Source organism: Mirounga angustirostris, unplaced genomic scaffold, assembly GCF_029215605.1.
Source record: "Mirounga angustirostris isolate CCGP_5_RB_7025 unplaced genomic scaffold, mMirAng1.0.hap1 SCAF_15, whole genome shotgun sequence".
Taxonomy (NCBI): domain Eukaryota; kingdom Metazoa; phylum Chordata; class Mammalia; order Carnivora; family Phocidae; genus Mirounga; species Mirounga angustirostris.
Window position 1 is genome coordinate 57,840,112 of NW_026991723.1, and position 23,936 is coordinate 57,864,047.

Here is a 23,936-nt window from a genome sequence, read left to right on the forward strand (position 1 = left end):
TTAGGCCTCAGGCCTCCTCTTTGGGAGAATGGGCAGAGTCTGAGCTCCAGTTAGGCCCTCCATCCCCATTCCCATACACTCCCCAACAGAAAAAGCAGGGTTTAGCTCAAGTTTCCAAACAAGAATTTATTCTTTCTTCTGTTTTTTTTTTTTGTTTTTTTTTTCTTGAAAAAAAGTACCAGGTACAATTTTTTCTTTTTTTCTTTTTGTTCAAGTTTCAAGCAATTGCTTGTTCCCCTCAGCCCAGCCCCAGGAGTTAGCGCTAAGGCTGGGTCAGAGTCTGGTGTGAGGAGTGGGGTAGTTGGGAATCACATGACTGTGAGGGGTGCCCCTCACCCCAGCTGAGGTAGGTGGGTCAGAGTCTGGCCAGGTGAGAGGAGGCACCCCAGTCCTTGGCCCTGACTCTGCCCCTGAACACCTTCCTCAGTCAGGACCCCAAAGCAAGGAGACACAGGCAGGAGGAGGACAACTGGAATCTGGAGACTTAGATGAGGGGTGGTTAACCTGTGTGTGTGCGCCTGCATGCATGCTCTCTTTCTCACACACATCACACAAATACAAGCTTGTATGTGTGCACGTATGTGCACATACACACACACACACACACAAAGTTGGCTTTCAGAGAAGGGTCAGAGGGTAGGGGAAGTGAAAAGTATAGGGAAGGACAGGGGAAGCTGAGTCTTTGGCTACTGACTCAGTCCTTCTGGGATAACCTCTCTGCCCTCAGCTGAGGAAAAACAGTTCTTCCCCAACCCCCACATCAGCTTCTTCAACTCCTGAGCTTGGAGCAATATCTGAGAGTGGGAATGGTGGAGGGGCAATGCCAATTATCAGGTTTGGGAGGTTACCAAGGCAATCCAATTTGAATAAATTATAAATTAAAAATAAATAAAATAATAAGTGGCCCCTGCCCAGGACAGGGAGGCAACGCTGGCATAACTTGCCTGGGAACTTGGGACAACCTCAGGGTAGCTCCGGTGTCTCCCTACTACCTAAGCTGGCCTGGGAAATCCAAGGGGGTGGGGAGGCACATGGAGTACCCAGAGTAGAGCAGAGTGTGGTAAGGATCAGAAGCTTTAAACACCCAAATAATCAGTTTGGGCATGAGCATGGTGAGGGCTTTAATTCAAGCCTGAAGGGTCTTTTGCCACCTTTGCACGTATTTGCTCTGCCCAGGATGGAGCAGGATGGGCTGGAACTTGGCCCACATGTGTTCAGGGCACTGACAATCACGGCAAAGGTGAATACCGTGGATTGTGAGGGGACTCAGTCACTGCCTGAAGTTCGTAGGGGAGCCCTGTGTCCAGTTCCAGGCTCCGGCGGGAAAAAAGCAGGCGGATGTCTCCATGCAGGCTTAAGCGGCCTGAGCGGGAGCTCCGGAACCTGGGGGAGGACAAGGTGATCAAAGAAAGAATCCAGATAGTAGAGAAGCCAGGAGAGATCCAGTTCAGGGAAGAGGTAACCTGGGGTCGGGAAAATCCTTTCCCTGGGCCTTCGCAACCGCCCCTGGGTCCTGTCCTTACCTGAGGTGCAGCAAGTAGCAGAGGAGGCGGCAGGCGGGGCTCGCATTTCCCTCCTCACCCACGGGCACCAAAAAGAGGCGATGGCGCAGGAAGGTCATATGGGCAGCAGGCATGTCCGAGAAGTCAAAAGTCACGAGGAACATCTTCACCACAGTCTGGTTGGGGTTAAATAAGGTCTGGGGGCAGGACAGAACAAAGTTGGTAGGGTCTAGGGGTTGTTTTCCTCTCCTACTCCCAATCCCCCTCAGGGAAAACTTACCACTTGGATGGTGCCCACCTTGGGCACGCTGTAACCCTTCCTCCCCAGGGGGTTCAGGTCCACGACACCCTAGGAAGGCCATGGAGCCATCAGCTAAGGTAGGGTCTTTGAATACTCATCCATCTCCATAATCTTTCACTCTGGGCCTGGCCCTTGCCCCACAAAAGAGTTCATCCACCTGGCCCTGAACCCTCTCCTTAGGTGAGAACACCTAAAGAACCCCTCCTGCCACCAACCCCTCATCCTTCTCACAAGCTAACTTAGAGTTGAGGTCAGGTCATACCAGGAAGGGGGCCGGGGCATTTTGCTCAGAAACATCGAAGAAGGTGACAGTGACAGGCAGCGTGACATGCTGGGGGCAGTAGGATCCACTAGCTCCAATCTCTGCCGTGAAGCCCTCAATGTGGCCAGATGGTGCAAAGCGTCCTCGCAGCAATGATTCCTGGGGTGGAGATGGGGAAAGCATATTATGAGACAGACGCCAGCTGTTTTCCTTACCCATCCAAGCCACATTCCACCATCTCACTTCCCCCAAGGCCCCCAATCACAGAATCCAAGGGGAACTACCTCAAAGTTGCCCAGCAGGGTACGGCTGACGGCAGGGGTAGGAACAGGGGAGGCACTGGGGGGGCTCAGCAGGCCTGGCCCCTTCCGGAGGCTTCGAAGGGAGCTCCTGGTAGGGGAGGGGACACACAGTGCGTTGGCTTAAAGCATTCTGGTATGCTTACTCACGTCCTTGGGCTCACCCTTTGCCACTATCTAGGGCTCCTGCCCTGGGGTCCCCTACCCTGGGGCTGGAAAAAGGATTACAGACTTTTGCCCCATTTGCAGGGACAGAGCAGAGGGAGAAGCTGATCACTCACAGCTTTAGGCGACGGGCACCTTTCAGCCTCCGCCCCATGGGACTGCAGTCTGTTGGGTCCTATGGAGAGGAAAGATGACAAAAAGATATTGGGTGGAGGCCAAGTATGTTTGCGAGCAGGAGCTCATTACAAGCTCTCATAGGAACATCCCCCCCCCCAGGCCTTCACCTTTTCCCACACACATATCTACTTAAGAATAGACCATCTCCTCTCCTGGCTTACCAGCACAGGGTCCTTGGGCCCAGGCAGCAGATGGCTCCAGAAGGGTGTGGCTTTGGCATCAGAACTGTTGGCAGCAGGAGGGTGGCCCAGGGTTCCCCGGCGCCTCCGAGGGGCTGGCCCCTCATCCTCAGAGCTGACATCCAGGGCTTCTCCAGCAGGAAGCAGCCTTCGCTTGGTGGGGCAGGGGCCTGGAGGTCCAGGGCCAGGGGGTGTGTGCTCGGGACTATGCCCATTGGCAGTGCCAGGGGACTCCCTAGGCCAAGGGCTGCCCCTGTTGCCCACCCCAGCCACTGGGCTCTTAGCCCCTATTTGTGCAAGACTGTGCAAATCAGTGTCAAATGTGTGCAGCTGGCCCAGAGGGGCTGGCCCTGGGGACTCCCCCAGGGACCCCTGTCCCCCTGGATCTGGGGAAGCCCAGTCTCTGGTGTGCAAACTATTGCAGGAAGCATTTGATGGGGGACAGGGGGGACTCTGGGCCCCTGAAGTCCAAGGTGAGGTGGAGCTACCTCCCTGTTCCACAACACAGAGGCCATGATGGCAGAAATGCTGGCTGGTCACACCCAGTCCCAGCCCCAGTCCCTCTGGGCCTAGTAGCCTCACAGTAGATGGTTCTTCAGGGGGTAGTCCCTCTCTGGCCCCCAGCCCAGGGCCTCTCTTCAGCTCCCTGGGAACCTCAGTGGGTGGGGCTGGCCGTTTCAGGGCCCTATGAGGCTCGGAGGCACCAGCTGGAGGGGAAAAGATGGATACCTGGTAGACCCCGGGGGACGTCGCCCCCCCTGCTGGGCTATAGCCCATGAGCAGGCCACCCTGGAGGGCCCCCTGCCTGACTGCAGGCTGCGAAGGGCCAGCCTCTGGTTCTGAGGATGGAGACGGCTCCGCCTGCACGTGGCGCATGAAGCCCCCCCTTGGGTCAGGGGGGCCCCCCCCCACAGCCTTTATGCTGGGCCTGGGCTGGGGGGCCTGGGGACATCTGTGCAAAAGAAGAGAAGAAAAGGTGGTCAGAGGGATCATGAGTCTTCTCTCTTCCACCTGAGTTTCAGATCCTCCCCCCAGCCTGAAGAGGTGACCTTGTCGGGTTCCTGGGGGTGAAGGTGTCCAAATCCCCAGAAAGATTAATGGAGTATTAATCCCATTAATAATATAGACCAGTCCGAGAACTTCTAAGTGGGTAACATGTTTAGCTCAGGTTTCTTACTGGACCTGCTTCCCCTCCCTTTCCCTAGCACTCACCCCGATGAAGAGGCCTTAAGCCTAGCTGTGTGTTCCCTCTTCCTGACTGATGCCTTGCTCTCCTAGCTTGCAGTCTGGTCCATTCCCGCTGCACTGGCAAGGTGACTGCCACCATTCCGTGCAGCTCCTGGGCTCAGCCGGACCCTGAGGAAAGAAGAACAGACATAAGCCAGGATCCCTGGAGCCAGTGGTAAGGCTCCTCTCCAATTGCGGGCTACCAGAGTACCCTCGAGGATAACCTTCTCCCATATGAAAAGCTCTTCAGAAACAGAAGGTGCAGTCTTGGGATCCAGAGCCCAGAGGGCAGAGCAGGGCTACCTAAGGAGTCAGAGAGAGGCAGGTCTTGCTCTGTTCAATGGAATAAGGATGTCAGAAGTAAGTTGTGGCAGGATGACCATTTATCAGGGCCACCAGCAAAGGGGCTTCTGCCCTGAACGTGAGAGGGGATGCAATACCCCAGGTTTTAAGAGATTATGCCACCTAAGAGTTGGTCAGGGAAAGAATTTAGCCCTCCTCGTCAGGGCCACCGAGTTGTATAACTCCTTCCCATAAGTCTATCTCCAAAGGGATAGTGCTACCCCAAAGCCCTAAGGACAGAGGTCTTGCAGAAACTCACACCCCATGAGCACTCCTCAGAGGTACAAACCTCGGGTCAGCTCAAAGGTGGCCCTTTGGACTTAAACTCCCAATTGCCCCCAGCAGTCTATCTCTTTAACAGGAGGCAACATTCTCCCTCTCCCACTCCCCCTGCTTGTGTTCCCTCTCTCGCTGTGTCTCTCTCTGTCAAATAAATAAATAAAATCTTAAAAAAAAAAAAAAAAAACAGGAGGCAACAAATCTAATCAAAAACAAGTGGAGGGGGAGTGGAGGAGGCACTGCCAGAAGGCACTTTCCAGGACCTACCCTCCCCCTAGGCCCTGCAAACTAGAGATAAGGCAGGGGCAGTCAGGCAGCTGGAAGCAACTAGGACTACCTCTCCACTTCGTCACAACACATTTAACAAACAAAAACACAAACCACTGTTTTTCTGCCTGGGCACAAGGTGGTCTTTACTGACTAATTCACCCCCAGGAACCCATACTGGGTGAGGGGAATGTCAAATTGAAGGCCATCTTCCTTTATGAAAGGAAATACTGCCTTCAGGATCAAGCTTGTCCTGTGCTGCCTGCCATCCACAATGTCTTTTCCCCTTCAAAGAATGTCCCCTGTATGCCTACCTAAGCCCTGTCCTTACTCCTTGGCTAGCCCAAATGCCATTCCCTCCAGAAAGCCTACTCTGGCCACCCTAAACCATAAATCTCTCTCTTTCCTCTGAGACTCCACCTAAGGCAATGTCACTATCTACTGTAACCCAGTGACAGTTTTGCTTGCTCTTGTAGGTAAGAAATCTCCTAGACAGGAGTGCCTGGGTGTCCTAGTCAGTTAAGCGTCTGACTCTTGATTTCAGCTCAGGTCTTGATCTCAGTGTCATAAGATAGAGCCCCGCACTGTGTGGAGTCTGCTTGAGATTCTCTCTCCCTTTCCCTCTGCCCCTCCCACTTGTGCTCTCTTGATCTCTAAAATAAATAAATGTTAAAAAAAAAAAATCTCCTAGACACACCACGGGGTTCTTGAGGATAGGTCTGTGCTCTGCTCCTCCACCAAACTCCAAGTATAGGGATTAAGCACATATCGGGGCTAAAAAAAGTAGAATGGAAGCCCTAGAGATCTCAGCATTGGTCCTGGCACTGCAGAGAAAAATTCCCAGAATGAGAGAAGCAGAGAGATTACTTGTATAGAGAGAGTCAGCAACAACAGAGATGAAGTGGGAGGCAGGGAGAAAGGGAGAGAGTTGCACCCCAGAGACTGAAAAGCTTTCCTACACCAAATTCCCATCATTGTACCCAAAACTACCCTATTTCACCACATTCTCATTGGAAGTGAGACTCCTAAGAAAATTCTGGTTCCCTTTGGTGGATGAGGTATCTGGAAAGGGCAGAACTCCAATGATAGCATTGTCAGAGGTACAACATGTATGCATCTGTACCTCTCCTTTCCTCTACCCAAGCCATACAGATTCAGAAAGGGCCTTTTGCTTCGCACTCCACCCCCTGGTCATCCAAGTTGGCCTCTTGAGTCCTTGCCCTGGGGAAGCCAGGTGATGACATGATGCCCTACCTGACCCCAGCATGCCTGGCATCTGCTCATTATCCCAAGCCCTCTCAGTTCCTGCTTTGTCAATGAGAAGCTCTAAGACTCACTTCCCTGCTATCCAGCCTGTCTGGCTCTAGACCATGGCTTCAAGCTGACTCATGGGGCAGGACTGTGGAAGAGGGCGGCAGGGTAGGCCAAACCTCACTCTGTGCAGGGGGTGGGCAGCAGCTGGCGTTAAACAGCTGTGCCAGGCTGTGGCTGGCAAGGACTACAGTTCCCAACATGCCCAGGGAGCAAGACCAGCAAAAACAACAAGTCCCAGAATACCATGGGTTCTGTACCTCAGACACCTGCTAGGCCTGGGAGGTGGGGTAGGTGGGTGTTGGTATTGGTACAAGCTCCCAGGCTCACTCTTCCCTTCCCTTCAGTATTAGAGATATCCATTTCTACACTGATGAAGGAGGGTGACAGGAAGGAGAATTCCTCTCCATGTGCTTTCTACCCTCATCCTGTTCAGAGGGAACTGCCAGCTGCTCTGCATTTTGTCCCTATACATGTCCACACAAGCTAGGGGGGCTATTCCCATAGACCACCACTGTGAGTACGAAGGTCAACCCTCTGCTCTCTCACCAGCCCCTTGACCGCTGGCCTAAAACCCTCTACCTTCAGTGGAGAGGGAGCAGATGTCAGCACCTCCTCCAAACGGAGCCTGGCAGACTCACCCCTTCTCCTAGACTCCTTGTTCTGGACGATTCCCCCACCCCCTGCTTAGTCTCCCAGGTCCATTCTCACCCCTCTCCTCCCCAGAGCCTGGGACAGGCCCCATTCCCTACTGGAGCTTCGGAGATTTGCTCTTTCCCCCTAGCACACACTCACCCCGCTCTTAAACTGGCTCCGCCGCGGCGGCCGCTGCTCCGGGCCCTTCCGTCCCGTCCCGGTCCCTCCCCTCGAATCCCGGGTCCTCCCCGCCACGGGCCCCCAACCCAGACAAAGGGTGGCTCAGGCAGAACCCTGCTTTGCTAGGCTGTTCTCTGTTCAGCTTCGTGTGCAACACTAGCGGGCTCTGGAGCCCGCAGCCCCCCAGCCACTGCCGCACCCCTCCCCGCGACTGTCCCTCCCCGTGGCCGCCCCGGCTCCGCGCTGCCGACTCCGCTGCCCCTCTGACTCACAGGCCATTTCCTACCAGCTGATGGGGCCGCCCGCCCCGCCCAATGCCCCAACACCCCAGCCGCGGCGAACGCGGCCGCCACGCCCCCTGAGACCACGCCCTCCATGGGCAGCGATCATACTGATTGGCCCATAGGAGTCCAGCCTCTCCACGACCTCAAGTGTGAGCCACGCCCCCTCCAGGAGACGCACGCCCATTGGTCCACAAGGGGGCAGGCCTACCTGGGACCACCCCGCCCATTCCCTTAACCCCTCATCTGCCGGAATCCAAAGGAGCTCCCTGCCCTGCCATTTAACCCTTTCAAAGGCTTAGGCCTCCCACTTCTCACCTCCACCCTTCCTCTTCCGACGGTGTTTAATAGGACGCCCTAGGGCTTTCATAGGCACAGTTTGACAATGTCCAAAGTCAGGCTGCTCTTCCCACACCAAACCCCAAATATCCCCACTCCCATAATCTCTCCCTTTCTTGCAAGAGAGCTTTAGAGACCAGAGGACTGTTGAAGTCTAGAAAGCTTCCTTCATGCTAGAGCAGATGAAATAGTCCAGCAGTGGGACCTTATCTCCTTCCATTGAGAAATGGTATTCTTCCTTTTCTTACTCTATATTGATGTTCTTTTGCCTTTATTAGAGGGGCCCCAAGGACTCCTGAGATAGGGATACATTTTAATTCAGGGACCTACACATCCTTTTTTGTGTCTCTGAACTACCATTCTGAGATTAGGCTGCTTCATCCCTCTACCAGTGCTCTCTCTTCATAGGAGACAGACCACCCAGGGGAAGTGGGATAGGAAGGCTTCTGCCATTAGTGGGGAGATGTGCCCAACTCTTGCAATGGAGCTCACTCCCATGACTCACAGCTCCCTCGAAACTGCCCACCCTCTCCCTGAGTCACTCGACTCCAGGCTCAGGCCAGAATCAGCCAAATTAAGTGGCAGCAGAATCGTCATTCTTAATTCTTGTCCTCTTATTCTTTAAATGACCAGGATGGAAACCTCTGCAAGGATGGGACATTAAAAGATACTTTTTAGAGGGGCTGCTTTAGGGGCAAGCTAAGAAAATACGTAGCCCTGACTAACTTTCCCTCTGCACTTGTTGACAAGTCAGTTTCCAAACTTAAGAAGCTTTTTCTGTCAGTCTTCCACAGAAGCAAGCAAACCCGGAGTCAAAAGAGGGAAGACTCAGGGCACCAGCCTGGCTCAGTCAGCGGAGTGCATGACTCTTGATCTTGGGGTTGTGAGCTCAAACCCCATGTTGGGTGTAGGGGTTACTTAAAAATAAAATCTTAAAACAACAACAACAAAAAAAGAGGGAAGACTCAAACTGATGCCTGGAGAACTGGCATCAGCCAGTTGTGCCTCCCTGGTTGTGTCTCCAGAAGAGGGGGAGTCCATTCTTCCATAGTTCAGAGCCCACAGAAGGCCCAAGGTCCTTGTTTCTACCTTGCCTGTGCTGTAGGCCCCGAGGGCTCTGAGATTGTCAGTGGACAGTAAAAAAAAAAAAGGCTCCCCTCCCCCTACTTCCTCCTTGTGCCCTAGACTTAGGAAGAAAACGTAAGTAACCCTTCCCCTAGGCTCCCTTCTCCTCACCTCAGACCAGGAGAAAAACCCTGAAAAAGAACCCAGTTGCCATGGAATGACTTCTTCATTGGTTCCCTAATGGTAAGGAACACGATTCAGGAAATTTTCAAAATCCTGAACAAAATGGCAAAGTACCAAAGTAAGAACCTACTTGCCTTAGTAAAAGCTTATTGGGAAGATAAATAGACACAGAACACTATAGGAAATTAATAGTCCCTTGGTGACACCACAGAACAGGCAGTAAGTTCTGTTTTACTGCCACTAATGTAGGCCCAGGCCTTAGTTACTTGCAAAGGTCAGGGGGGCAATAGTTCAGTGGGAAGGATCAAAGATGTTCTAGGCTTCCGTGTGCCCTAGGAAAGCAGCATGGTACAATCAAGAGGCCTTACCTAGCTGCCCCAAACTCTTACCCTGCTTTATTTTTTTCATAGCAGTTATCACCACCTGGCCTCTCTCTGCTACACACACACACACACACACACACACATTTCTTTCTCCCCCTATTAGAATGGAAGCTCTATGAGTGCAGCAGTATTGTTTTGTTCATGCTAGTATTCCCAGAATCGACATCAGTGCCTGGCACATAATAGGCACTCAATAAACATTGGCTGAAAGAAATGATGAGCCCTGGGCTGAGTGAATGGCAATCTGAAGACCTGGGTCCTAATTCCTGCTCTTTCACTGTGAGTGAGACCTAGAGAAAGTCACAATCTCTGTGGCTGTAAATTTTCAACTCTGTAAGACGAGGGGTTTGTATAGATGATGGCCACTGAGGGCCTCTGCAACTCTGGCCTTATATTGCTATGATTCTAATAGCTATTGTTCACTCAAATCCATTTTCAGAGGATGGACCCAAATGTCTGAAAGCCCTCCCACTTGTATTGAAGCAGAGAGGCTATATATTCCAGCCTCAGCTCAGCAAACTTGATGCCCTTTCTCTTCACGCCCCACCCACTCACACAAATGCCTCAGTCCTGAGGAAGCTGGAGTGTTTGCCCCAGGCCCGCCTCTCTGAGAGACAGTCTGGGAAGCTGTGTTGCCATAGCAATCAGCTCCTCCTCAAAAGGCTTCAGCCAGCCCTCCCTTACCCCACCCTACCCCACAGCTTTGTCTGGCCTCAGCACCCCCTCCCTCCCCAGCCAGTCACAGCTAGAAGAAGGTTGGCTAGGGGCCCCTTTCAGTAACATTGTCACACTCACCCAGCCACTGTGTGGAAGGCAGGACTTTTTCACCCTCCCAGCTAGCCCAGGGGCAAATAGCACTTTGGCACTACATCAAGTCCCCTCAGGGAACCTAAGGAGCTCTCTGGAGGCCTAGGCCCTAGTCTCCGTTCTGACCATCAGCTTCCAAGACAGGAGTGTGGGAGCCATTCTTTCTTCCTCTTCCAGCTGAGGCTGGAGCCTCGTATCCTTTCTGGAGTTCAGCCTGCCATAGTAGCCCATCTCTCAAAACATACACCAAAGACTCAGTAATTTTCACCCTTCCCACAGAAGCCCATTTTTTAGGGTCCTAGGGTTCCCCACCCCGAAGAAGGAAAAGGGTGGGGAAAATAAGTTTGTGGCAAGTGGTAAAAAAGTAGTGGCCAGTCACTTGTGGGGGCTGTTGGGAGAGATCTTGGTAGGAGTGGGGTGAGGTCTGGGCCTTGCTGCTGGTAACTAGGGTCTGTGGCCATTGAGCACAAAGTTCCGGGCAGGGCACAGCTCCTAAACGGGCAAGTCCCAGGCCAGGCCCCAGGGCGAGGAAGGAAGTGGGAAATGAGCACACCCAGAGCATAGGGCAGGGCAAAGTGGGGGAGGGGGAAGACAGGGACCAAGGCAGGCTTCTGGGAGGAACAGGAACTAGAGTGGGGGTTAACAGGAACACCAGCTGGGGGAAGAAACTCCAGTCTCAGCCAGACAGATCCAAAGCCGAATGAGGAGACAGTCACAGAAGACCTAGTAGCAAGTGGGGCCTGATCCTCCCTAAGAGTGGTCAGGCCTGAAGGTGTTATTAGGAGCCTAGGAGCCAGAAGCACTACATACTGGCTTCTTTACCCCACCAATTCCATCATGCCATTCCTAGAACACAGTACACAAGCCTCTTCCTGAATCTCTACAAAGCCCCAAGACTTTCTCAAAGGACTAGGGGTTCTTCCCCCCTCCATTGGGGCCTACAAACCCTTCCCCTCAAACAGTGCCCACAACCCCCTCCCTTCTTTTTGTACACAGTCCCTCTGTCCTTCCATCTCTCCCACACTCTGGACCACCAGCTCTTCTCCATCATACAGCACCTGCTTCCCCCTGAGCAACTTTAGATCCCCTCCCCCTCAAATATAGCCAGCCTCCAACCCTCCACAACAGACAGCGACCTAGCCCCTTCACACTGTACCTTTAACCTCCGCAAAGCAATCCTGTCTCTCCCCCACAAGGGCCCCTGGAAAATGCACCTGCTTACCCACACGTTGAGCCCCCAAGTCCTCCCCCAACTCTGTGTCTTCCCCCCCCCACAGCAGTCTTCAGATTCTTTCCTTCTCTAACGTGCCCCCACCTCCTGTTTGCCCAAGCGCACCCCCATCCTTGTCCCTTCTTCCACGCGCACCCCACCCCACACCTGTAGTTCCGTGAGTCCCGTTGCACCTGAGGAGGTAGTGGGTTGGGGCAGTTACAGAGAAGCCCTAGCAGCAGCCTCGGCCTGCAAACCTCACCCCTTCTGTCCGAGCCCCGCCCCCGCAACGCCCAGGCCCACCCCCTCCCTTGTCCCACCTCCCACCTTCTTGGGGCTCGTCCCCTTTCCTAGTTTCTTTAATTCCTTTGACTCCTCCCCTGTGACACTAGCCCCGCCCCATATGGCTCCGCCCCTTCTCGTCTTCTTTGAGTCTCCCCAGGAACATCCGCTAGTCCCTACCCTTCCCCGATCCCCGCCCTCTACTGGTTTCTCCGCCTTTCTCTGGGACCCGCCCCTCGGATTCCAGCCTGGCAGAACCCAGGCCAGGCTCTCTTCCACCGCGAGCCCCGGTCGGTCTCAGAGACTCTCCTAACCCCCGCCCCTTCTGCGCTCGCCTCACCGGGCGCTAGCGCTCCAGCCCGGATCCGCTGGCTCTGATTGGCGGCGGTGGCCCCAATGGATGGCGGAGGAGACCAAGTGATGGCTGCAGGTCGCCTGAGGTCCCACCCCGGCCACGTGCGGCTTCTGTGATGACAGGTCTAGAGGGGCGGGGCCTTGGCCCGCAGGGTGCGGGCCTAGGCTGACCCAATCCGGCTGGGTGTGGGGGAGCCGGAGCTGGATTCAAAGCGCTAGCCTGAGGGCACCGAGCCTGACTGGGGCTCTCCCGGGTTTTCGCGGTAGTGTGAGCTGCCTGTGGAGCTTGGGCGTTTTTCTGGGGACGTCTGTGTTAGCGCGTGCATTTGCCTTAATGGGGGAATCTGTGGAGTTTGCAAGGTAGTGCAAGGAGTCTCAGGGGTCTGTGAAGATGGGGAGAATCTGGTTGGTGGGGTCTCCAGTCTGTGAGATTGAGCAAGTGTCTGCAGCCTACGCTGTGCAGGAGAATCTGAGTTCTGGGAGATGGGCAGTAACAGCCAGATCTGTACCGGTGAAGGTGGGTCAGCAAGGAATTCTGTGAATTTTAGGAGCCTAAGTATTAATACGAAGTAGAAGAGAGAAGTAGGGCCTTTGCTTTCTACAAGTGTCAAGTGAACTATGTGACAGTTACATATGTTCTGTAATTTAATTAGAGCTTGAGTCTTCTCTCCAATTTACACTTCGCCCTACTAGTTCCCGAGATATAGCGGCGGGGGGGGGGGGGGGGGGAGTCCACGCTTACCAGCTACCTGTAGATGGCAGCACAGGACCCTTGCAGAACTAAAGGGCCTTGAGCCCAGGGGCTATCGGGCCTCTCTGTAGAGCTGGCAGTATAGATTGCGGGTCAAACCTGATAAAGTTCTCTGAAAGTCGCAGATTCTTTAGGTTTCTGGGACTTTATCTCTGTGAGTAGTTAACTTAAGCTGGTTTACTGAATACCAATTGTATGCAAAGAAAAAAAAGTTTTTTTCTCTATCCTCAAGGAACTTGTTTAGGTCGTCAATACCTAGATAATTCTACAGACAGTAAAGTTGGAAGGGTTTGGGGTAGCCGAAAAAGCATAGGGTTTGTAGTCATTTGTGTTGGCCTCTGAACTTTGGGTATTAGGTATTTACTACCTGTATGAATTTGGCTAAATTTCTTGACTTTAAAAAAAATAAATTTAATTGATTTTAGAACAATTTTAGATTTATAGAAAATTTATGAAGGCGGGCGCCTGGGTGGCTCAGTCGTTAAGCGTCTGCCTTCGGCTCGGGTCATGATCCCAGCGTCCTGGGATCGAGCCCCGCATCAGGCCCCCTGCTCGTCAGGAAGCCTGCTTCTCCCTCTCCCTCTTCCCCTGCTTGTGTTCCCTCTCTCACTGTGTCTCTGTCAAATAAATAAATAAAATCTTAAAAAAAAAATTTATGAAGGTAATTCAGAGTTTCCATATACCCCACCCAATTTCCCTTCTTAACATTTAAATTAGTATGGTTCATCTGGTTTGTTTTTTTTTTAAGATTTTTATTTATTTGCGAGAGAGAGAATGAGAGACAGAGAGCATGAGAGGGAGGAGGGTCAGAGGGAGAAGCAGACTCCCCGCTGAGCAGGGAGCCCGATGTGGGACTGGATCCCGGGACTCCAGTATCATGACCCGAGCCGAAGACAGTCACTTAACCAACTGAGCCACCCAGGCGCCCAGTATGGTTCATCTGTTACAATTAATTAACCAATATTGATACGTTATCATTAATTAAAGTCCATACATCATTCAAATTTCCTTAGTTTTTCCTTATGCTCTTTTTATGTTCCAGGATCCCATCTAGGATAGCAAATTACATTTAGTTGTCATGTCTCCTTAAACTTCTCTTGGCTGTGACATTTTCTCAGACCCCCTTGTTTTTGATGACCTTGATGATTTTATTATCAGATATTTTATAGAATGTCTTTCAGTGGGATTTGTCTGATGTGTTTCTCATGATTAGCCTGAGGTTATGGGTTCCGGGAAGGAAGACTCCTGAGTTAAAGTGCCAGTTTCACCTGACTGCTGCCCCATCCAAAGCCCCTGACCAGCAGGAAGTAGCTTACCATTGCTCTTCACACTTTTTCCCTAACAGCAGGTAGGGTTACCTCTTCATAGGAGGGAATGATGAAGGATAGTTGGAAGGCAGGCAAGCAGGAATAAGGCCCCCTCGCCCCCCACCCTAAGAGGAAACCATCCTTAAAAGGATTTTACACAGTCCTGGAAGGAGCCCTCCACCCTTTCCCATGTGATAGGTAGGTGACAAAAACCTGATTGGATGACAGGTGCAGGGAGGGTAATCAGATTAAAACAGGCCGTAAAAACCCCTAGATTTAGAAACTCCGGTGGCAACCCCCTGGGGTCCCTTCCCTCCTCGGGAGCTTTGTACTATAACCTTGCTATCACTCAATAAATCTTGCTTTGCTGTCCACCAAAAAAAAAAAAAAAAAAAGTGCCAAAAACAATGAATCGTGGATCACCACATCAAAAACTAATGATGTATGGTGACTAACATAACATAATAAAATAAAGTTAAAAAAAAAGTGCCAGTTTCATCACATCATATCAATCTATGTGTGTGTGTGTATGTAGTATGTTTATATACACAATATTGGCATTATACTGTTTATTCATATTACAGGTTTTTATTTTAAATCAATGGCGCTTAAACATTCTCTGAGTATTCTACAAGATTTTTAAAAATTTCTTTATGTGGGGCCCCTGGATGGTTCAGTTGGTAGAGCATGTGACTCTTGATCTCAGGGTTGGGAATTGGAGCCCAACATTGGGTGTAGAGCTCACATTAAAAAAATAATAAAATTAGGGGCGCCTGGGCGGCTCAGATGGTTAAGCATCTGCCTTCGGCTCAGGTCATGATTCTAGGGTCCTGGGATCGAGCCCCCCATCGGGCTCCTGGCTCAGCAGGGAGCCTGCTTCTCCTTCTCCCTCTGCCTCTCTCCCTGCTCATGCTCTCTCTCTCTGTATCTCTGTGTCTCAAATGAATAAATAAAATCATTAAAAAAAATTAAATTAAAGAAAATAAAGAAGATTTCTTTATGAAATATTTTAGGCACAGAGAAAGTTATAAAGAATAACAAACATCCACATTCGTCTCACACAGCTTTATCAAATCTTAATATTTTACATTTGCTTCAAATTCTCTCTTAAGGAAATTAATATTTCAGATAAGTTGAGCTTTTATATACTCCTTCCTGATCTCATTCCATTCTCTGGCTTGCTCCTCATCGTCTCTCCCCAGAAGTAACCACTATTCCAAACAGGTATTTATTTTTCCTCTACATTTTTAAAAATAAACTTATTGACTGAGGTACATGTATTTCTATTAGATATATACTTAGAAGTAGAACTACTGAGTAATAGGGCGTGTATATGTTCAGCTTCACTAGATATTGCCAATATTTTTTTCCAAAGACATTGTAACAGTTCACATTCCCACAATACACAAGAAGTCTAGTTTCTCCACTTTCTTGCCAACTCTTGATGTTGTCAGTCTTTCTAATTTCAACTATACTAGTGTATATGCAGTGGTATCTCACTGTGGCCTTAGTTTGCATTTCCCTGATATCTAGTAAATTTGGACAAATCTTTATATGTCTATTGGTTATCTTTTGTGATTTGGGTAGTCAAGTCCTTGGCCTATTTTTCTATTTGGTTGTCTGTCTTTTTTCTATTTGTAGGAGCTCTTTGTATATTCTGGATACGATTCTTTTGTTAGAGAAATCTATTAACAATTACCTTTTCCCACTCTGTAGCTTGCTTTTTTTATTTTCTAAGTAGTGTTTTTCAATGGACAGAAGTACTTTTTTTTGAAGATTTTATTTATTTGACAGAGACTGAGACAGCGAGAGCAGGAACACAGCAGGGGGAGTGGGAGAGGGAGAAGCAGGCTTCCCGCTGAGCAGGGAGCCTGATGTGGGGCTCGATCCCAGGACCCTTGGATCATGACCTGAGCCAAAGGCAGACGCCCAACGACTGAGCCACCCAGGAGCCCCTGAACAGAAGTTCTTAACTTTAATATAATCCAGTTTATTTCATTGTTTGTGGATAATGCATTTTATGCCTGTTTAAGAAGTTTTTGCCTAGCAGTGCTTCCAGCCCACGGATCCTGTACCTGCGCTTTAATAAAACCACCTTAAAAATAAATCTTTGCCTATCCCAAGGTAATGAATATATTCTCCTATGTCATTGTCTAGAAGCTTTATTATTTTACCTTTTATAAGTCATCTGCAATAGATTTTGTATATGGTGTGAGGTAGGAGTCAAGATTCATTTTTTTCCCCATATGGTTATGGAATTGATCCAGCACTTTATGTTGAAAACATTGTCAAAGTACAATTTCCAAAAAGTTAAAAGCAAGATTCTTATAAGAATACAGAAAGAAAACATGACAGATTCATTTAACTCATTATTGAGGAAATAAGGAGGATGGTAAAGCATGTTCAATGAGCATTCAAGGAAGGTAGGTATTGTATTGGAGTTGTAGTGGGGGGCGATATGTTTATATATATATATGCATATATGTGCGTATATATGTGTATGTATATATACATGTGTTTATATATACGTGCATATATATGCACACACACACACACATAGATAGGGATAGAGATAGAGAAATTTTATTAAATAGGAATTGGCTCACAGGATTATGGAGGCTAACAAGTCCCAAGATCTTTAGTTGGCAAACTGGAGACCCAGAAGAGGTGATGGTATAGTTCCAGTGCCAGTCCAAAGGCCTGATAAAAAGCTGACAGTGTGGCTCCAGTCTGAAAGCCAGTAGTCTCAAGACCCAGGAAGAGCTGATGTTTCAGTTTGAGTCTAAAGGCAGGATAAAGGACCAATGTTCCAGTTCAAAGAACTGGCCAGTCAGAGAGAAATTGTCTCTCTCTTTTTTTTTTTTTTTAAAGATTTTATTTATTTATTTGAGAGAGAGAGAATGAGAGAGAGCACATGAGAGGGGGGAGGGTCAGAGGGAGAAGCAGACTCCCTGCCGAGCAGGGAGCCCGATGCGGGACTCGATCCAGGGACTCCAGGATCATGACCTGAGCCGAAGGCAGTCGCTTAACCAACTGAGCCACCCAGGCGCCCTGTCTCTCTCTTTTTAAAAGATTTTATTTTTAAGTAATCTCGACACCCAACATGGAGCTCAAAATCACAACCCTGAGATCAAGAGTCACATGCTCTACAGACTAAGCCAGCCAGGCACCCGGAGAAATTTTCTCCTACTCAGCCTTTTTGTTTTAGTGAGGGCTTCAGCTGACTGGACAAGGCCCACCCACATTAGAAAGAGCAATCTGCATTACTCAGTCTATTCAAATGTTAATCTCATCCAGAAACATCCACTCAGAATAATGTTTGACCAAATATTTGGGCACCTTGTCAAGCAGACACATAAAATTAACCACCGCAAGGGGCGCCTGGGTGGCTCAGTCAGTTAAGCGACTGCCTTCGGCTCAGGTCATGATCCCAGGGTCCTGGGATCGAGTCCCACATCCGGCTCCCCGCTCTGCGGGGAGCCTGCTTCTCCCTCTCCCACTCCCCTTGCTTGTGTTCCCTCTCTCGCTGTGTCTCTCTGTCAAATAAATAAATAAAATCTTTAAAAAAAAAAAAATAATAACCACCGCAGGTATTTATAGGCATTTGAAAAAAGAATGTTAGATAAAAGTTAGTTAAAACTGGTTAATGTTGGGGCGCCTGGGTGGCTCAGTCATTGAGCGTCTGCCTTCAGCTCAGGTCATGATCCCAGGGTCCTGGGATCAAGCCCCACATCGGGATCCCTGCCCATCAGGAGGCCTGCTTCTCCCTCTCCCACTCCCCCTGCTTGTGTTCCCTCTCTTGCAATGTCTCTCTCTGTCAAATACATAAATAAAATCTTTAAAAAAAAACCCAAAAAACTGGTTAATGTCTACAGGATAACACCATAACTTTTTCTTTTTCTTTTCTTTTTTTTTAAAGATTTATTTATTTTACACACACACACACACACACAGCATGCAAGCACAAGTGGGGGTAGGGGCAGAGGGAGAAGGAGAGAGAGGGAAAGAAGCAGACTCCGTAGTGAGCATGGAGCCTGACGTGGGGCTCAATTTTATGACCCTGAGATCATGACCTGAGCCAAAATCAAAATTTGGACGCTTAACTGACTGAGCCACCCAGGCGCCCCTTCTTTTTTTTTTTTAAGTTTCTTTATTTATTTCAGTACTCTTGACACCCAGCATAGGGCTCAAACTCACGATAGACCCCGAGATCAAGAGTTGCATGCTCTTCTGACTGAGCCAGCCAGGTGCCCCATAGCCAGCCAGGTGCCCCATAGCCTTTTCTACTAATCAGAAATCCTTTATATCATTACCAGACAAAAATCTATAAGTTAACACATGACTTCACAGAGTTTTAGTCTTTAATCAATAATAAATAGAGAATGAGTTCAGTACAAGTATATTGCCTTGATAGTTCATCTTTGGCTAGCCCTATTGCCTTTCCTTTGCAGCATTTCCAAGTTGTGGATGATTTTTGTCAACAAAACAATCTTTACCCCCACTGTTTTTCTTAAAACAAGTGCTCATCACAAGTGTTCTTCATTGCTATAATTTTGTAATGAATTTTGATATCTGGTAGTCCATGTCCTTGAACTTCAAGGTTGTAAGATTATATTAACTATTCTTGGCTGTTCCATTTCCATATAAAAATTTTTTTTTTAAAGATTTTATTTATTTATTTGACAGAGAGAGAGACACAGCGAGAGCAGGAACACAAGCAGGGGGAGTGGGAGAGGGAGAAGTAGGCTCCCTGCAGAGCAGGGAGCCTGATGCAGGACTCGATCCCAGGACCCCGGGATCATGACCTGAGCCGAAGGCAGTCACCTAACCAACTGAGCCACCCAGGCGCCCTCCATATAAAAATTTTTTTCAGGGGGCGCCTGGGTGGCTCAGTTGGTTAAGCGACTGCCTTCGGCTCAGGTCATGATCCTGGAGTCCCGGGATCGAGTCCCGCATCGGGCTCCCTGCTCGGCACGGAGTCTGCTTCTCCCTCTGACCCTCCCCCTCTCATGCTCTCTCTCTCTCTCTCATTCTCGCTCTCAAATAAATAAATAAAATCTTTAAAAAAAAAAATTTTTTTTTTCAGGAAACTCTACACCCAGTGTAGGGCCAAAGTCATGAGACTGAGATCAAGAGCTATATGCTTTACAGACTGAGCCCCTGGCGCCCCTCTATATAAATTTTAAGATCAGCTTATCACTTTTCATACACTCACACACACATACAAACCTACCTACTAGGATTTTCATTAGCATTGTGTTAAATCTATAGACAAGACATTTAGATTGTTTCTAGTTTTTTGCTGTTATAAATAAGTGTTAACTTTCCTTTATTTAATAGAGAGGTTGTAGGACTTCATGGGAATCTTTTCACTTTAGGCCCAAAGGAAAAATTATAATTTGGTGACTCTAAGCACACTGATTTTTTATTTTTATTTTATTTTTAATTTTTAAAGGTTTTATTTATTTATTTATTTATTTATTTATTTATTTATTTATTTATTTGATAGAGAGAGACACAGCGAGAGAGGGAACACAGCGGGAGTGAGAGAAGGAAAAGCAGGCTTCCTGCAGAGCAGGGAGCCAGATGCGGGGCTCAATCCCGGGACCCCGGGATCACGACCTGAGCCAAAGGCAGATGCTTAACAACTGAGCCACCCAGGCGCCCCAACAAACTGATCTTTTAAAACAAAACATTGAGGGAGATTTTATTTTGCCAAGAGGAATTTGTGGGTCAACAAGTTGAATATATATTTTAACATATTTCAATGGTTTTAACTTTTTACATGTTGGGTACCAGAATAGTCTTCAGGTAGAGAAATGTAGCAGGTTATTGGACATATGGGTCTGAAGCTGATGAGAACAGTCTGAACTAAAGATACAGATCTGGAATCTATTGACATATATATATATATAGCAAATATCTGTGAGCAAGGTTAGGGTTTGTGAAGGAAAAAATGGGCTGTACACAGAGACTTGGGGCTCTACTTTCTGTCTATATTAACTAATTTGAGGAGGAAAATGAGCCTCAGTAACAGTAGATTAAGGAGCAAGGGGGCCCTAGATCTTGTGTGTATATGTGTTGGGGATGTGGGCAGGCCTTGGTCTGTGCCATAGAGCTTTTCATGGTGTCTTGACCACTGGGCAGTGCTTTTTGTTAGTTCTGAGTTACTTTTCTCTACCACATTCCTGACTAACCCCCCAACTCCCAAACCTCTACTCATTTTCCTGGCCCTGTGTGTATTTTGGCTCTTGGAAATACTAACTATTCTCTTTTTGCCAGTAGGGTTGACTTCCTCTAGTTACCTGGATTTGCCCATCTGTCCAGGTTCATAAAGATAGGAATTGATCTCCAGCAACCTAGGACCAGGCAAGAGAGCACAGCACAGCAGCAGTGGGAGCTGGGGAGAGCACTCAGTGGGCCATGGGCAAGTCAGCTTCCAAACAGTTTAATAATGGGGTCCTGAAGACCCGCAACAAGTGCCAGCACCAGTATGGTGTCCCCCTGCACTGAAGCTCTGCAAGAAAACCAACCAGGAGGCTCAGCATTATTCAGAAGTCCTGGCCAGACCAAGGATGCTTAAACCCAGCCCAGAGTCCAGTCATGGCCAGTTTGGAGAGAACCTGGCATGGGCCTCCTGTGACCAGACAGGAAAGGAGATGGCTGATAGATGGTACAGTGAAATCAAGAACTACGACTTCCAGCAGCCTGATTTCACCTCCAGGACACTTCACAGCCATGGTGTGGAAGAATACAAAGAAGATGGGAGTGGGGAAGGCACCTGCAAGTGAGGGGTCTTCCTTCATAGTGGCCCAATACTTCCCAGCAGAGAATGTTGTCAACTAGGCTACTTTGAAGAAAATGTCTTGCCTCCAAAGAAGAAATTCATTAAATGTAATGGGAAAATGGCAGACTTAAGGTAAATACGAAGTGCCTAGAACAATAAAAACTCAGCTGTGTGTCTGTCCCTGTGGGTATATGTGCTTGTATTTGTGATGCATCTGAGTGTGTCTTGCACACACACTTGGATATACAGTTCTGCATGAATTTTTTTTTTTAGAAAGAGAGAGAGTGCGGGGATGGGGGGGTGGGAATAAAGGGGCAGGGGGAGAGGGAGAATCTTCAGCAGGCTCCACACCCAGCACAGAGCCTGACACAGGGCTCTATCTCAGGACCCTGAGATCATGACCTGAGACAAAATCAAGAGTCAGATGCTTGACCGACTGAACCACCCAGGCACCCCTGCATAAACTTATTCTTATCAAAGGAAGGAGCATATAAAGCCTTTACTCTGATGGTTACCTAGACCACAATTATTTGGACTTTAGGGGAGAAATCAATTTAAAAACTTTTTTGTTATTTTTTAAGCAAATATCTTTTGTACATTTCCTATAATACCCATCTTTGGACTTTTTGTATTCTATTGTTTGTGATGTTTAGAAGTGAAATTCATTTTATGTGATCATGCATTGTAATCTACTTTTGGTAGATTTAAGAATTTAAAATTTAAGAATGTCTTTTTTTTTTTTTTAAAGATTTTTTTTATTTATTTGACAGAGAGAGACACAGCGAGAAAGGGAACACAAGCAGGGGGAGTGGGAGAGGGAGAAGCAGGCTTCCCGCAGAGCAGGGAGCCCGATGCAGGGCTCGATCCCAGGACCCTGGGATCATGACCTGAGCCGAAGGCAGACACTTAATGCCTGAGCCACCCAGGCGCCCCAAGAATGTCTTTTTTTCCATAAAGATTTTATTTTTAGGGGCACCTGCCTGGCTCAGTTGGAAGAGCACATGACTCTTTTTTTTTTTTAAGATTTTATTTATTTATTTATTTGAGAGAGAGAGCCTGAGCACGAGCAGGGGGGAATGGCAGGGGGAGAGGGACAAGCAGACTCCCCGCTGAGCGAGGAGCTGGGTGCGGGATTTGATCCCAGGACCCTGGGATCATGACCTGAGCCGAAGGCAGATGCTTAACTGACTGAGCCACCCAGACGTCCCAGCACATGACTCCTGATCTCAGAGTTGTGAGTTCAAGCCCCATGTTGGGCGTAGAGATTAACAAAACAAAAAAACCAAAGCAAATTATTTTAAGTAGTTTTTCCTTAGCTCCTGATGAGTCCACAGTTGACAATACTGTTTAGTTTTGTTTTTTTTTTTAAAGATTTTATTTATTTATTTGAGAGAGAGAGAATGAGAGACAGAGAGCATGAGAGGGAGGAGGGTCAAAGGGAGAAGCAGATCCCCTGCCGAGCAGGGAGCCCGATGCGGGACTCGATCCTGGGACTCCAGGATCATGACCTGAGCCGAAGGCAGTCGCTTAACCAACTGAGCCACCCAGGCGCCCCAATACTGTTTAGTTTTTGTTTTTTTGAGAAGTCAATGCTGAATTTGAAGTCACTGAAGAATTAGCCTCGATGAATAGTTTGCATGAAACAATTACAGGTAAAAGTGTTTTCAAGGAGGGGCGCCTGGGTGGCTCAGTTGGTTGAGCGACTGCCTTCGGCTCAGGTCATGATCCTGGAGTCCCTGGATCGAGTCCCACATCGGGCTCCCTGCTCGGCGGGGAGTCTGCTTCTCCCTCTGACCCTCCCCCCTCTCATGTGCTCTCTCTCATTCTCTCAAATAAATAAATAAAATCTTTAAAAAAAAAAAGTGTTTTCAAGGAAGTTGAGAAAACACTAATTCAGCACAAACTGAAGTGGAATATGCTAAACTGTGTCACAACTGATGGTGGCAAAAATATATGTGGAGCAGAAAAAAGGCTTATTTCAACAAATTTATAAGCCTTGTGAAAATGTAACGTATTTAAAGTGTACAGTTATTCATGGGGTGCCTGGGTGGCTTGGTTGAGCATCGGACTCTTGGTTTCGGCTCAGGCCATGATCTATGGATCGTGAAATCCAGCCACATTGGGCTCCATGCGCAGTGGGGAGTCTGCTTGAAGACTCTATCCCTCTGCCCCTAACCCCATGCTTGTGTGGGGGTGTGTGTGTGCGCATGTGCTCATTCGAATAAATAAATCTTTTAAAAAAGTGTATGATTATTCACTGCAGAAAGTACTTTGTAGAAAACATGTGAATTTATCATGTGTTATTAAACTACTAGTGTCAATAGTTGACTTCATTTGCTCTCAAACACAACCATCATCAGTTCTATGGCTTTTTTGTTCTGTTTTTTGGTTTTTGTTTTGTGAGAAATAGAAGCTGAATATCTTGATTTGCCCCACTACACAGCAATTTGATGGCTTAGTATTGGTAATGTTTTATTATGATTTTTTGAGCAAAAATTGGGCAGGGGCGCCTGGCTGGTAGAGCATGTGTCTCTTGATCTCAGAGTTGTGAGTTTGAGCCCCACATTGGGCATAGAGATTATTTATTATTTATTATTTTTAAGAGATTTTAAAAAAGATTTTATGTGTTTATTTGACAGAGAGAGCACAAACAAACAGGGGGAACAGCAGGCAGAGGGAGAGGGAGAAGAAGTCTCTCTGCTGAGCAGGGACTCAGTCCCAGGATCCTGGGCCTTCACCTGAGCCAAAGGCAGACGCTTAACTGACTGAGTCACCCAGGCACCCCGCGATTACTTTAAAAATAAAAATTTCATGGGGCGCCTGGGTGGCTCAGTTGTCAAGCGTCTGCCTTCGGCTCAGGTCATGATCCCAGGGTCCTGGGATTGAGCCCTACATAGGGCTCCCTGCTCCGTGGGAAGCCTGCTTCTCCCTCTCCTGCTCCCCCTGCTTGTGTTCCCTCTCTCGCTGTGTCTCTCTCTGTCAAATAAATAAATAAAATCTTTAAAAAAAATTAAATAAATAAAAATTTCATTTAAAAAATTAAGCAAATATCAAGAGGAG

The 23,936-nt window shown here is 48.4% G+C and overlaps 1 protein-coding gene and 1 pseudogene across 4 annotated transcripts; one reads left to right on the forward strand and one right to left on the reverse strand.

Moving 5' to 3' along the window:
- Window positions 1-102: 102 nt before the first annotated feature.
- Window positions 103-11,701, reverse strand: ATOSB (atos homolog B). 4 transcript variants are annotated; one of them, XM_045882616.3, is made up of 9 exons: window positions 11,564-11,701; window positions 4,098-4,241; window positions 2,868-3,837; window positions 2,646-2,704; window positions 2,350-2,455; window positions 2,066-2,224; window positions 1,783-1,851; window positions 1,524-1,699; window positions 103-1,383 (listed from the first exon to the last, which is right to left on the reverse strand). In XM_045882616.3, the coding sequence occupies exons 3-9, from the start codon at window positions 3,759-3,761 to the stop codon at window positions 1,230-1,232; spliced, it is 1,617 nt and encodes a 538-aa protein (XP_045738572.1). In that variant the 5' UTR covers window positions 3,762-3,837; window positions 4,098-4,241; window positions 11,564-11,701; the 3' UTR covers window positions 103-1,229. The 4 variants fall into 4 exon arrangements, with proteins under 4 accessions (XP_045738572.1, XP_045738576.1, XP_045738575.1 ...); XM_045882620.3 differs by having other exon boundaries at window positions 11,590-11,656; XM_045882619.3 differs by lacking the exon at window positions 11,564-11,701 and adding an exon at window positions 7,400-7,449.
- Window positions 11,702-19,506: 7,805 nt separating this feature from the next.
- Window positions 19,507-21,110, forward strand: LOC123849376 (Golgi-associated plant pathogenesis-related protein 1-like; annotated as a pseudogene).
- Window positions 21,111-23,936: the final 2,826 nt, after the last annotated feature.

Coding starts and splice junctions, on each gene's coding strand:
- ATOSB (XM_045882616.3), bottom strand. CDS start 3,761: ATGCGCCACGTGCAGGCGGAGCCGTCTCCATCCTCAGAACCAGAGGCT. Junction 2,705..2,867: donor GGCCCAAGGACCCTGTGCTG/GTAAGCCAGGAG, acceptor TCCTCTCCATAG/GACCCAACAGACTGCAGTCC. Junction 1,852..2,065: donor ATGCCCCGGCCCCCTTCCTG/GTATGACCTGAC, acceptor TGGCCTTCCTAG/GGTGTCGTGGACCTGAACCC.